The 15,426-nt window shown below is 37.3% G+C and overlaps 1 protein-coding gene across 4 annotated transcripts in view; it reads right to left on the reverse strand.

The window, feature by feature from the left end:
• Positions 1 to 15,426, reverse strand: part of LOC108698815 (nesprin-2-like) — a 194,396-nt gene that overhangs the window by 74,802 nt on the left and 104,168 nt on the right. For all 4 annotated transcript variants that reach the window (XM_018230644.2, XM_018230641.2, XM_018230643.2 and 1 more), the window contains exons 57-67: positions 14,251 to 14,397; positions 13,086 to 13,226; positions 11,017 to 11,199; positions 9,122 to 9,259; positions 7,872 to 8,057; positions 4,997 to 5,119; positions 4,337 to 4,519; positions 4,122 to 4,214; positions 3,433 to 3,630; positions 2,680 to 2,751; positions 484 to 588 (exon numbers count right to left, since the gene is read on the reverse strand). In XM_018230644.2, the coding sequence (XP_018086133.1) occupies positions 484 to 588; positions 2,680 to 2,751; positions 3,433 to 3,630; positions 4,122 to 4,214; positions 4,337 to 4,519; positions 4,997 to 5,119; positions 7,872 to 8,057; positions 9,122 to 9,259; positions 11,017 to 11,199; positions 13,086 to 13,226; positions 14,251 to 14,397 (1,569 nt within the window). The remainder of the gene's footprint in view (positions 1 to 483; positions 589 to 2,679; positions 2,752 to 3,432; positions 3,631 to 4,121; positions 4,215 to 4,336; positions 4,520 to 4,996; positions 5,120 to 7,871; positions 8,058 to 9,121; positions 9,260 to 11,016; positions 11,200 to 13,085; positions 13,227 to 14,250; positions 14,398 to 15,426) is intronic.

The raw sequence follows: 15,426 nt of genomic DNA on the forward strand, positions 1-15,426 counted from the left end.
ATGGGCTCCGGCAGGATTGGTCGGGACAAAATCAAACTTGCCCGATCGACCAAACGACCGATCTCCGCACGGACGAAAAATGTCGGGACTCTCCACACACGGTCCGAAAATCGTACAAATCCTCGATTCGTACAATAGGATCTTTGCGTCTATGGCCACCTTAAGATATAATTAATGCTTAATGGAAGCAAAACCAGCCTATTTGTCTTATTTAATCTTTATATGATTTTGGAGTAGACTCCAATAGACTCTGGAAGCATGACAGGTGTCATATACACATACTATAAACACATGAATTGGAATTCTGTTTCAATTACTACTACTAGTATACAGGGCAGGCTCAACATAGCCCTGCAACTCCTAAAAAGTGCATGTTTTTCTTTTAAATCTCTGTGAGAAGAATTAGGATTATTATGTTTTAAAAATCTTAATTTACAATATTCAGTTATATCATCAGAGACTCGTATGGATTTTTGCCATTACCTGGGAAAAGCCAAATGAGGGCAACTGGATGTTGTTCGATTCACTTGTATCTTCAGATTCCATAAGGTCATCTTGCTGGCTGGGAACTGGTTTATTTTCTTCTTCCTAAGAAATTATGGGATGAGAAAAATTAAGAGCGGCTAAAATCAGGCCAAGTTATAGGGAAAAAAAGCATAGATTCCTCAAATGCACAAACATGATGTAGCATTTTATATTCCTCCAGCTTTTACAATAATGTGCTTATACTTAAAACATTATACGTCACTGCTCAAATGATTTATTATTATAACAGTACAGAAAATACGTAAGTACTAGAAATATGCCTTCTCCAATGGGACATCACCTCTCTACTATCAAGGACTTGTGCAACAGTGTTTTTTAATGTTTTTAATCTTTAAAAAAGCGTGCATTGATTCTGTGGAATCAGATTTTTTTTGGCTTAATCAAAGCACTGAAATCATTAAAATGCTGTAAAAGTACAGATATTTCAGCAACTTTTTCATTCCATAAATGTCACTTGCCGATTTAACAATTTTATTTAAAAAAAGCATTCATATTCTGACAAAAACGCAGCAAAATTCCGGTTACAAAGCTGAGCAATAGGGGCCTCTGCATGGAAGGCTGAACTTGATTAAGGTGAGTCTCCTTTTCTTGCAACATATTAACAGTTACTATAGTAACAATTAATCGTTAACAAAATGAAAATGTCTGATGCACCTTGTAAGTAAGCAAACCACAGCTATTTTGTAGATCAAACTAGGTTGGCCAACGTATCTAATATCAACACTAGAGGATGATCCTACAAAGCTAGGGTTACAAACAATACAAGACACAAATCACCAGATGCACAAAACACAAGTTTTTTATTCCGGCTATTATGTTTCACTGCCCTAAAGTTTAAGAGAATACATAATATTACCAGATACACACATCTTATCTCCCTGCAATGACTTTTTGGCAAGTCAGGGCTACCACTGATTTTTTAGTTTTAATATTTTTAAAGGTCTCTATATATTATTTATTAAGTTGGAATTGTCTATTGTACTAGCTGGCCAGTTTGATGGTTTTATAAGATTTAATTTTTAACAGGCTGTGTGAAGGATACAAAGAACGGAGCACCGAGGAGGCCAGTTGTTAAAAATCTTTAAAAAGTCAAGATTTATTCAAAAATAATTTAAAATCTCCATAATTACAGCAGCAAAACACACAGCTTCTGATGAAGTGGCAGGGAGCCACGAAACGCATCAAGCGAGCAGCCTAAGGGGCAGATTTATCAAGGGTCGAATTTCGAAGTACAAAAAACTTTGAAATTCGACCATCGAATTAAAAAACTTCGAATTCGAAGTTTTTTCAGCAAATTTGGCAATCCTGCAGTCGGATAAAAATTGTTCGATCAAACGATTAAATAGTTTGAATCGAACGATTTTAGCGTACGATCAAAGGATTTTTATTCGATGTGTAAAGACTTAGAAAAATGTTGTAGAAGTCCCCATAGGCTAACATAGCACTTCGGCAGGTTAATTTGGCAAAGTATTGAAGTCAAAGTTTTTTTAAAGAGACAGTACTTCGATTATCGAATGGTCGAATAGTCGAACGATTTTTACTTCGAATCGAAGTCGAAGTAAATTCGAAGTTGTAGTATCCTATTCGATGGTCAAAGTATCCAAAAAATTACTTTGAAATTCGAACATTTTGAACATTAGTAAATCTGCCCCTAAGTGTGTGTTTTGCTGCTGTAATTATGGAGATTTTAAATGAAATTTTTGAATAAATCTTGACTTTTTAAAGATTTTTAAAAACTGGCCTCCTTGGTGCTCCGTTCTTTGAATCTATTATGGACAAGACATCACTGCAGGGGATGGCGGTGCACGTGCAGCACGCTGAAGCCAGTTAAAGTCCAGTAAGTGCTCCCACTTAATCTATTTGTTCTGTGTGAAGGATAATAAAAAACGTTTTTAGTGATAACATTTGTATTATTTGGCTGCACTTTTATAACAATTTTATATGTATCTAGTATCCACCATTGGGACCACAGGGGTGGCCGCTTAACGCTTAATCCATTTGGATTTAGAACCTATCTAGTGTCAGTAATTTTATTGTGTTATACATTCTATAGCCCTAGTAACAGATGTCTACAGTTTTGTCTTGGTTTGCTGAGGTTTTTAAAAAAGTTTGTATCTCTGTCTGATTACTAACCTCAGTACTGAAAGAGACTTCTTCAGCTTCTTCAACCACTGATGGTAAAACAAAGTAATCTGTTCTTTTAGCCTATAACATGAAAAAGTGTTTAAAAAAATGAACAATCCATTAGCTGTAACAAAGGGATAATAGTAAAGCATATAATAGACACATCACTATTTAAGGTGCTGTTCAGACTTCTGTAAATATTTATTTTAATATAAAAAGTGCTTGAGCACTCTTGTCTGTAGGGAAAATACAATGAAGAAAATGTACATGTAAAAATAAATAAAAGGGACACTTATTTTACAATTTAAATGTACCTATTTCTCAGACCACTGCAAAAGCCATCCCCAAAATACATCACATTGCTCATTTTTTTTTCCAGTTTTTGCTGCATACTAGACTTTATAATTTGATGTTTATGACTCCCAAGATTTTCCTGTCTAAAACACTATGCTCTATTCACAATAATGACTATTTTAAATTTCCACAGATGATATTATTAAGAAATTATATTGTAGGTAGCTTTTTTTCTTGTCCTACTCGCTTCTCTGTGACCACAACCCAGGAGAATAATGATCACAGTAGATAGATACAGCTACTGTATTTACATCACAACTGAGTGAATCAGAGCAGTATTACCCAAAGTAGGCATCAGAAAGAAGTACTAGATAACTATAAGACACAAGGGATACTTTTCAACTAGGATATGTGGAATCTAACCCTCTTTGACAGATGCTAACACTAGTTGTAGAGGCAATCATTGACCTGGTTGTGCAGAGCCTCACTACTGCTGGTGTTTGCCTCTTCAGGCACTGTAGAACTCTCTGCCGCCATCTCCTGTTGTTGTTGTTCCAGCAGTAAATGTTCAAGCTGTTCACTGATCAAGCTCCGTGAAAGTGATAGGACTTCTTCCTTCTTTTGATTTAACCCATCTAGTTTTTCCTTTATAGTTTCACATTTTTCCTGGAGAGCAAAAGAATAAAACAAATATTTTTAAAGTCACTAACCTCTAATTTGACAATTATTATAGTGTATGAGGTTAGAGGTGGTTAAACTGATATGAGGTGCTCACATGAAGCCAATGTCAGGCCAAGACGGTCGGCCACCTTATGAATAAGCACCCAAACTAACAACCCCGCGAACAAACAAGCACTGTCACAAGGACACAGGCTATGAGCAAGCAACAAAAAATGTATGTGCTAGTGAACCCAACCATTGCACCTTGCACATGCCTACTAGGGGTAGGCAGGAGAGGCACATGCAGATCGGAATAGTGGGGGGGTGCTAAGCACATAACTTTCTTGTCGCCTGCATCTCTCCTGCCTACTCTAGCCCTTCATGAAGCAGACACCATATATATCTATAGTTAACAAGAAGTAGCCATGGGTGTTGCCATTCCTACTACAGATGGCCATGCAAAAAAGACTACTTTATAATTACTTTCTGTGCTTTACCTTTATATCCATGGCTTCGGTTGAGGAATGCTTTGGAAAATGCTTAAATTTCTCCTGCTCTTTTTCCAGTTCTGTCATTTCGGTAATGATTGGCTGCAAAGGTGAAAAACTAAGTAATATAACATCCCTCCAAACAACCAGTTCTTTAGATAATTTTCCATTGACACAATACAATAATAATAATATTTGAAAATATTGCTATGCCAACTCCTTACCTCAAGGAGTAGGTTTTGTTCTCTGGTTGCTTTTTCCAGCACCTGTAGCTCTTTCATAAACTGGCCTGTTTTTCTGAATGCAGATAGAGAGTGAACTCCAGCATCCTTCAGCATCATATTTGGTTTGTAGTCGTCAATGTTAGCAACTGTCTTCTTCATCGACTCAATGTTCTCTAGAATAACCTGAAAACATGAATGTGTAGCTATTATAGTCTTCAAAATTGCCTCCTAATAATGCATTATTTATTATGCTTTTCTTTTATTTGCAGTCTGTGTATAATGCATTCATAGTTAGTTAAAAAATAGTGCAATTATTATGAAACACCAAAGTTTAAGCCATTATAATAAAACAATGTATTCCCATGGCCCGAGCTATGTCTGTCTTTAAACCATAAATTAGAGATTAACCCTGACATAAGTAATTGTGGGTGGATTCTTCTAAAATTCTTGGTTTAACAGCACAGATAAAGCAGTCAATTCAGACCCATATATGAAACTTACTGACAGTCTGTTCCCATCTTGTTGGCTGTAATATATGCATGATAATATAGAGTGGTTTCTCAGATGAAGGACTTCAATCAGCCTGTTCATAGGTTCCTCTCTAGTTTAAACCCCTAAGAATTAGTTCTCTTATGCATCCTACAAAGCAAATATACTCACCTTTCCATTATTATAGTGCTCTTTGGGTGACATATCAACAATATCATTAGATGTCAAAATAGTCTTTATTGTTTCTGTTTTCTTTGCAATTGTCTTCAGTGTTCCTTCAATAGCATCTAACTCCTAAAAATAAGAAAAGAAAGTAATTGTGTGTCTATTATATTAACAGCTATATTTCAGATCTATTTGTTCTTCCTAAAATAATGTGCACTGAAGGGTGCTGTTTAGTAGGGGATACCCCGAAGAGATTCTAGAGCAGGTTACTTCGCTAGCGTTTGTCATTTTCGTTACTGCACAAATTCACTAACGAACGCTGGCGTAGTTTCGCTAGTGTTACTTCGCACCCTTACGCCTGTAGAAGTTTCGCTAGCGACGTAATTACACAAATTCACTAACGCGCGCAGTGTACTGAACGCTACCTTTTACGCTAGACTTCCTTCGCCACCTCAGACCTGACCAAGCGCAATAGAGTAGATAGGGATTGTTTCAAAAAAAGTCAAAACATTTTCTAAGTCCCAAAAAATGCTGGCGTGTTTTCTACATTATGGGTGATAGGTTGAAAAAGATCGAAAATATTTTTGGGGCTCCCCTCCTTCCCCCCTACATTTCCTGACTCATGGCAACTTACCTAGACAGTGGGCACATGTGTAGGGCAAAATAAAAATTTTATTTGATGATTTGAAGGTTTTCTAGCCATTTGTAGTGCTGATACGTATTCCTCCATTGAAATTTGAATTTCGCGCCATATGCAAATTAGCCTTCGCTAGCGTAACTTCGCTTTACTTAGCGAATCAACGCTAGCGCAACTTCGCAACCTTACGCTACCCCTGAGCGCAACTTCGGATTTTAGTGAATTTGCGAAGCGCTGGCGAAACTACGCCTGGCGAAGTGTGGCAAAGTGCGGCGAAGTTACGCCTGGCGCAACTACGAATCTTAGTGAATTTGCCCCTTAGAGAGGCCATATAAGGTATCAAACAGTGTGCCAGTTCCTATTTGGCTGGTGTGAGAATAAGAGTAAATGAAACCAGAGAGCCTGAGGCTTACACATCAGTGAGGTACACAGGGAATCAATAGTAAGGGTAGATTGTGATAAGTTAGATTTTAAAAGAGAGAAAAAGAACCCCTGCTCCGCCAAAACTAAAATTTCCACAGTGTTCGTCCACTGCATAAGGTACCACCCTTAGTTTAGTTAATTACCACTCCATGTTTCACCTTAATACTGGAATTTACCAGATTTTGTATTAAAGTGCTAGTGCAATTAAAAAATAAATAATTAACTAAGTAGGACACAGTTGATAGTACCTTAAAAACTATATACATTAAAGTGCTGGTATAATAGTTTTATGAGCAATTAATTACAGTGTTAACTCAATTGATGATTCTTAAAGTGCAGTGCTATTAAATAAATAAATACACGAATTTTCATTAAATGAATTAGTTTCTAGTTACTAGATATCAATTATTAAAGTGCAGTGCTAACAGATGAATTGTACCCATATATTGGTAATTCATTAATTGATAAAAAACAATGTAACTAAATTAAATGGAGAATAAATTCATTCAAATCGACTCGGTTCAAATCGAAATTGGAAAAAGGAGAAGGTGGAGCTGTCCCAAAAACTTCTGCCTAAATTGTTTCTAATCCTGGGACACCACAAAGAGGGAGGAAGGCAGGGTAACCAATACTGTGATATCAAAATTAACTTATCTAGACTTTTTAAAGAACTATCTTAGCCTCAAAAACCACAAATCATTGGTCCCTTGAGAATCCCAGTGCGGGACCGCAATAGAAGAGAGAAGAAGAGATTGAACCTTATGCCAGTTCGAACTAGAGCCCACCCTGCCCGACCAATTCCGTTATTTGAATAAAGGCTTTTAAGCTAAATTATAAAAACAGAAACTGGTACTATCAACTGTGTCCTACTTAGTTATTTATTTATTAATTGCCCTAGCACTTTAATAAAACATCTGGTAAATTCCAGTATTAAGGTAGCCATAGACGCAAAGATCCGCTCATTTGGCAATATTGCCAAATGAGCGGATCTTTCCCCGATATGCCATTAACGAGCATGGCTATATCGGGGGTAATCTGATGTTTGGCCGTATGGCCGATCGACCAAACGACTGATCTCCCCCGGACGAAAGATGTCGGCACACGGCACACACGATCCGAAAATCGTACGAATCCTCGATAGATAGGATCTGTGTGTCTATGGCCACCTTTAAGGTGGCAGCTCCAATAAATATTAAGAAAGGGGGTATCTCACCAGTGAGGTATCCAGAAGAAGATGTTAATTAGTGTCTAGTACCTTGACACAAGGCTGGCCCCTGTCCCTAGTGCCTGTATAAGAATGAGCCTCTGGATTGAAGAGAGAGGCAGGGAGATAGGAAAAGGTGTGCTGGGGCTGGAAATTCTGGTTCTGTTTTAGTGTCGAAAACTGTTGGACTTATACGATAATTATTAGAGAAGCTGTACTGATGACTGTGATTAAAGTAGTTCCTGTGCTCATCTACAAGACCGTGTGGACCTCAAGTTTATTATACGCTACATGTGCAACTACAAGTCCCCTCCATACGTGATGGTGGTGCTTACACTATAGGGTTTAAGTTGCCAGTGCTTACACTATAAAATATATTGGGAGTCCATTGCTACATTTGCTTCTCTGGCATATGAAAAATGCCATCTGAAAATATGCCTTATGTGCATAAATAGTTTGCCAGCCTGCATTGTTTCTGTTATAAATCCTGGAACAAGTGAAGATGAATACTGAGTTTAGCAAATGTTCCTATATTACACTCTAATGTCCATAATTACACACATTTAAACTAGTGAGTACACCAGAAAAGAAGACTAAAGTCATCTGTATAGCCTTACATCTGCTACAAACTGGATGTGAGGTAAAATGGCCACAATCCTTTTCTGCAACTCAGTCACTTGGCTGCTAATCTCACTCAGGCGTTTTGCTGTGCTGTCTGTTTCAAAGATCACAGATAATTCACCCAGCTCATTATGAATATTTCCCAGAATACTCTGCCTCTGATCAGAATCGTCCAAAGCCATCTGTTCAAAGAGGAAGGAGAAAGAAGGTGTAATAAATAAAAAGACTGCTTTATCAGTGCTAAAGTAAGTACAATGTCCAAAACTGTGTCCATATTGATGTTACTTAATGCATGATCCTTTGTACTTGTACCTTGTACTAAATTGCCACTTGCAGCAACTTTGCTGCATGAGGTGCAAGGTGCAAAGTACACCAAAGTACAGGGCATGTTGTGTTGTGTTGTGTATATACATGAGACTGACTTGCACCAATTGAATTGCACAATAATGCATCCGCACTGGTAAAGCACATGCAAGTATAATGCTGGGGCATTTTGAGAAATAAATATGCATTGTAGGTAAAAATGTGCATTGCATTTGACTTTTGCACTATGAGCACTTCATAAATTAGCCCTTCTGTATGACTTACACAGCAGTATTATTATTATTTAGATTTTCTTCTGCAGCTCTCCAGTTTCACATTTCTATGGCTAGCTGGTTGCTAGGCAACATTTTGGAAGTTAGACTGCAGGATGAACAGGAGAGTATTGGGCCACCATAGAACAATAAGCAGTAAAAATCTAAATAAAATTGAGAGCACTTTAGAAAGAGGGAGGAACCCCTAAGTGTGAAGATCTCAATAAAGCATGAAATGGATCTAGCACAATTGCTGTAGAGTGTGTCATCTGGTTTTTCCTAATATATATAAAATTGAAGCCTAACAGAGAATACATTTTTGGTTGCTGGGGTTAGTTATCCCAAAAAGATACATTTTAACCTGAAACTGGAAAGAGGCCAAATAAAAATACAAATAATTAAAAATAACAAAGATAACTTGAAATGCTGCCAAGAATAGATAAATCTATAACACACTGGAACTTAATTTAAAGATGATGGTATACATTTTCTTGTTGTTATTTGTGATATTTTTAGGAATTAAAGAGTTTCTTTGCCAAGTGTCAGACAGTAGGGCCTACACAGCCAATTCCACCTCCACCAACAATGAACTTCTAAAAGAGCAGGACAACTGTCCTGTTGGTAGGTGTTGTTTGTTTTAAACAATATGATGTGTTATTTGCAATACTAACCTCTAGAGCAGCAACGTGTTTGCTTAAAAATTTTGCAGAACAATTCTTTATTTCTTCATTCAACAGCTTATCCGTGTTCTGTATCCAGAATTCCATACTTTTTAATATTTCCTCATACTCTTCTAACTTGCTAGTTGCCTGTTAGAGCAATATAGGGTGTTAGGTGGAAAGCCTTAAGGCCTTACTAAGCAGCCCGGCATCTCAATATAATGTACCAGACAGGCATGCACATACTTATACATAAGTCATGCTACATAAATAGAAATATACATACATACATATAAATTTGCCTTTTACTGTAAAGTGAACTAATACAATTCAGCAGGCCCGGACTGACCATTTGTGAATACGGGCAAATGCCCGTTGGGCCGCTGCCCATGCCGTGTAAATGGGCCGCATTGACAGTGTGCGACTGTGCGATCTCCTGTGCGCAGGGCCCTTGCGCTTGGATGAAGAGAGAAGTTTAATTTAGCAGGACGCACTAACATTTCCTACCAGTAGAGGGCGCGCAGCAGAAGTGAGCCGGAAACTGAAGAGCTGCACGGGAAAACATTAGCAAGTTTGCAGTGCTTTTAAAATGCTCCAATGAAGGGAGGGATGGAATTTTCTGCTGCTGTTCTGCATTTCCCCCCTTGCCCCCCCCAACTGTACAGAGAAAGGGCAGGTAAGAACAACTACTTCCTGCTACTTAAAGTGATACTGACATGAAAAAATACACACACACATACATATAATACTGTTCATCTAAAAGTTATAGGTTGCTGATTATTTTTTGCTTAAACTTTTGCTTTGCTAGTAATTGATACCTCAGAACCTGAAACCCAACTGCTTTGGATCCCGACTGCCACTTCTCATCCTATCAGTTAAACAGCATCTTCATTGATATGGGTGGATCTATTTAGTTTTTCTCTAACTTCTATGCAACTTCATTATCTCTGCATGTGACTATGTACATTTTGAAATCTGCACTGTGTGAGTTAGCTGTCTATTAATCTTATAAATGTTGCCTTATAAGTTAGAAAAAAAGTGTTTTTAGTTTATTTTTGGGAAAGAATTCTTCATTTGCGCCTGTGTAGTAACAAATTACTTGTGTCCTACAGATATATGTGTAGCAATAGTGATATGGAGCAAACAGTGGTTAGGAGGAATTAAAACATTCTTTATCAGATATACTTTAAAATCATCAGTACATTATGTGGATATGACTTCTCCCCCACACTTGATGCGTTTCGTGGTGTCTCGCCACTTCCTCAGAAGCATAGGTCTATGCTTATGCCTATGCTTCTGAGGAAGTGGCAAGACGCCATGAAACGCGTCAACTCTGTTATGTCATGATACTGATACTATCACTGCACAGTTTAACTATTCACAGCAGTCTTGCCCTGCTTTATGGCAGCTGAGATTCTAACTATCTATGTGCAGTTTTCTATGCAGGACATAGCAGGCTTTGGGCATCTGTTCACAGATTTGTATCTAATATTCCCCTGTATAATTGTGTCCAAGGAATGGATTAAAAAAACTTGCTCCCAATAAAGACTAATTATATCTTAGTTTGGCTCAAACTACTGTTTTATTACAGAGAAAATTAAATCTTTTAAACATTTGGATTGTTTAAATATAATAAAGTCTATGGGAGATGGCCTTTCCTAATTCGGAGCTTTCTGCAAAATGAGTTTCCAGATAACCAATCCTATACCTGAAGTGGGCTGCTTTGATTTTTTTTGCCAGGGCTGCTTTTTTCTCCCAGTCCGGCCCTGCAATTCAGTATTTCTTCAGAATGGATAGGGAGGTTTGCACTGCAGCCTGGCAGAACTACACTTTTTTATCATCTCCCACCAGCTCATTGTAACACTAAGAACATTAGCAGAAGGCACTCTGTAACCACTGCCACTCACCTTGTTCAAGCTAGCAGTTCTGCGCTCCACAAGGTATGATACCTGCTGGCATTGGTTAAAGGGCTCTGTTAAGTTGTCCATCCATTCTTGCATCAAGCTAGGGTCTTCTTCTCCCATATCATGAACCTCAGATTCCAGTGCATTCAGTTTGCCTCGCCAAACATCCATTTCATCCCACATTTTCTGGTCAAAGTAAGTAAGCCAATGTAAAATGAATTTTGAAGGTGCTATGATGTGCATGCAATCACAACTACCTACTGCTATGGATATACAGCAGAACCCTCACTTTACGTCCCTGGGTTTTATGTTTCCCCAGAATTTACACAATTATTTTGCAGTTTGTCTTTCCCAGATTTACCATTTTCCTGGATTTTATGATGTTCTGACTCAGTCCCCCGGGAAATATAAAATCAGTGTTCTAATATATTACCTTAGTTACAACAACATACTGTGGCACTGTTAACAACTTGTCAACTGGTACTTTTTAGACTAGACACAAAAATGTTAAAACTTTAAGTAGAAACAGGACAAATGTTGTTGGGGCTCCTAGAAGATATGACAGTCACTTTTTGTTGGGTCTTTATGGGTTTTTTTTTAAGATTAAACTTGAAATGCCAGGTTCTATTTTGAATATCAGTCTTAGGGGGCTGATTCACTAACTTCGAATGAAGGATTCGAAGTAAAAAAACTTCGAATTTCCAAGTTTTTTTTGGGCTACTTCGACCATCGAATGGGCTACTTCGACCTTCGACTACAACTACGAATCGAAGGATTCGAAGTAAAAATCGTTCGACTATTCGACCATTCGAATACTGTCTCTTTAAAAAAAAATTCGACCCCCTAGTTCGCCATCTAAAAGCTACCGAAGTCAATGTTAGCCTATGGGGAAGGTCCCCATAGGCTTCCCTAACTTTTTTTGATCGAAGGATATTCCTTCGATCGTTGGATTTAAATCCTTCGAATCGAAGGATTTTATCGTTCGATCGAAGGAATAATCCTTCGATCGTTCGATCGTACTATCTGTGCTAAATCATTCGACTTCGATGTCGAAGGATTTCAATTCCCAGTCGAATATCGAGGGTTAATTAACCCTCGATATTCGACCCTTAGTGAATCAGCCCCTTAATATCAGATCTTAATCTAGAACTTGGATGTCTGCCTATAGCACTCAACTTGATAAACTCCAGCACTTTTCATATGAAATGCTGGGATACATGCAATAAGTGTTGGGCTGGTTTTCGGAAATACCTATTGAGGTTCAACAGACTCATGACTTCCTATGGTTCATTTACCGTTGCCACTGCGGCCTGCATCTGCTTCTTTTACCTAACTTGTGCATCTGAATGATGCCTATGTCGCTCTCCTGTCCCTTCCCTCTCCTGCAAACACAAGCGCTATTCATTAAGGCGGCCGCAGGGTGCTCCGAAATGGCATGAAGAGAAAGGTGGTAGTTCATTTAGATCTGGTGGAATTGGACAAAGTGCAAAAAACAGCAGTTTGTTCCATGTTATTAAGCTTTGCACCCTGCCTTCCAGTTTGAAAATGGCGCCAATATGGTAAATGGTTCCTCGCCTGAAGAGAACAGAGTGTTTTCTTTGACCTGTTGGAAAATGGGCCACTTTATGGTAAATGGTTCCTCACCTGAAGAGAACAGAGTGTTTTCTTTGACATTTAGTGGGTTATTAAAGGATGATTTGTGTTTATTTATGCCCTGAATCCAGGAATACTCCAGCTAAAACCTGTAGAGGTCATGTAGAAGTTAATGGCAGAGGTCCCTTTAATCATTTGAAGATGTTTTTTGCCTTCATGATTTTTGGGTTTTTTTTACTCTCGAAACTCAAAACTCAATAAATTCAAGGTATTCAAGGTTTTTTTTAGCCTATAAACTTGATACATTCAAGGTGTTAGAGTCTTTTTCCCTGATTGCATCCAATAGAGTTTTTACATTCCAATTTTTTCACAAGCAAGCAAACATTCGAGTTGTGAGCTTATTCGATATAGAGAAAACCTCACAAACACGACATTTGCCAAATAACCCTATTTATCTCACAGACAAAATGGTGCCTTACCTTCTCAAGATCTTTAGCTTTGCTAATGTTTTCACTTTTCTGCGATAAGAGAATTTCAATGCTCTTCAGGCCAGACGTAATCTCCTCTACCTTCTTGGTCATAATGTAATAAGGAGAGCTCTGTGCAACTTCGATTTTAACCTTGTATGACAAAAGGTAAATTGTCACCTTTTTGTTCAAATGTTTGTATCTGTTGTACAACTAGGTTTTTAAGAACATATTCAAATACTTTCTTAGACTATTTATATATGGTGTACCACATGTAAAACAATGCAGGAAAAGTTATTGCTTGCTGTATTTGCCATGTCTCTTATTATAAATATTTTTTAGAGTCATCATTTTAGCTCCTTTACAGAGACTGATCATCATTCTCATCAGCCCCTATCACAGGAGAGCTTACAATTTAAGTACCTATCACATATATACAGCACATAAACTAGAATCAATTTTTCAGCATGATGCTCAAATAATTCTTCCGGCTTAAACCTTTACAAGTTATGATAATTTAGAACTTGATTCAAAACAAAATTGAAGGTCTTGACAAATGCAAATTGGTTTTTTTTTTTTATATTATGCTCTGGAATGGCAATTTAAGTAGTGAGTTGAGGTAGTGACCACTTTATTATACACAGAACTGTTATAGCTTTGAATCTGCTGAGGAATTCTCCATGCGCTTCTGTTTAATAAAAATAGATGTTTCTGTTCTGCTGAAGTCTATGGAGGAAATCTAAGCAGAGGTAAATAGAACAAAGGACATTAATACTTGCCCTATTTCTTTTCTGGGTATTTCTTTTCTGGCTATTTTTAAATAAGACTACCGTTGTAGCTTTATCTATCCCAATATGTTTAAGTAACATTTACAGAAACACAGGGATAAATTAAAAAAAAAATTTATAATCAGAATATTTATATTGTATGCTCTTTAAACTCACAATAAGGTAAATATCTCTGAGTATTTTAGAATATTTTTTAAGCAGAAGCAGCATGCCCTTTAGTTTAGTTTAAGTAAGGGGCTTGCTCACTGCACTTATGCAACAAGTGAAACTGTTTTAGCAAACAAAGATGTACATTCAGTCATCAGCATTGCTGAAAATGCTGCCTTTTCCTGAGAATTTCAGCTAAACATAATTTATAAAGAGAGTTACCAATTTATAAAGAGAGTTACCTTCTCCTCGGTTTCTTCCAAATAGTCCTGGCACTCTTCAACTAGAGATGAAAGTTCATCAGGAACGGTCCCGCAATACTGGATTCTGAGTTTTTCCATAAAACTATTTAATTTTTCCCCTTCTGAATCAATCGAGGTTTGGAGTTTCTACAATATAATGAGAAAGAATTCCATTAACAGAGGGAACTTGTCCAACTTTTGAGCATGCCAGCGATCCAGACAGTGACTGGAGAAAGGGCTGACTTTTTTCCCACGAAATATAAGAATTAAACACATCTGAGGTCTTCTCTGCTACTATATCTCATTCTTCAGCCAATTAAATTGTAGCTTAATCTTTACCCTGACTGTTTGCTTATTAAAAGACTGTTAAATCAATTGCTATTAAATACAAGAAAGAGTATCTCACAAAATAAAGATGTTGCATTCTTCCAATGAGCAGCCAGGCCAGGCACTAAAGTGTCCTGTTTCATGTAATTATACAGCTCAACAGAGCAGAGCTCCATTAAACAGTGGCTTTCTCTTCTATCATTTCAATAAGGGGACTTCTTTTAATGAGAGCCAAAATGAGACTCGATTTCGGTTGTGCTAAACACATAATCTAATCTATCTGAACAGACAGGCTCTGATAAAAGTTATTGAAATGCAAAGAGGATGTAAAAATGTTTGTCTTTCAGATGGACAAAACTGCTTTAATGTATAATGGACATTGTATTTATGATCAGTACAAGACTCATGGACTTATTTTTTTACATATATTTTACTTGTACCTTTGCTCAGTGCAATAAATAAGGTTTGAGTTGAAAATGTATTCTGCCTATTCTTTTAAAACCACAATATTTTTCTACTTTTTTGCTATTGAATTTTGTTTTTGTTCTTGCCCAACCCCCACCCTGGTTCTGTAAACAGGGCCATTTTTAAATGAAAATAATGAGCTCTGTATAAACACACCCTTCCCTCCATTTAGCTGCTGCACATTATACAAAAGGCTCATTTGCAGACTGTCCTCCTTAAACAATGTCTTAGCAGAAATGGAAAGCTGGACAGGAAAATTAAACGTGAAAGTGGTTTCAATGTCATGTTTAGTGAAAGAAATTGAAAAAGGTGATATTTCATAATCAAAAGAATAGGAACAATGTATGTATAACACAAGCCCTATATACTGAGATTGAAATGTTG

The sequence above is a fragment of the Xenopus laevis genome, chromosome 8L (genome assembly GCF_017654675.1).
Source record: "Xenopus laevis strain J_2021 chromosome 8L, Xenopus_laevis_v10.1, whole genome shotgun sequence".
Classification (NCBI taxonomy): Eukaryota; Metazoa; Chordata; class Amphibia; order Anura; family Pipidae; genus Xenopus; species Xenopus laevis.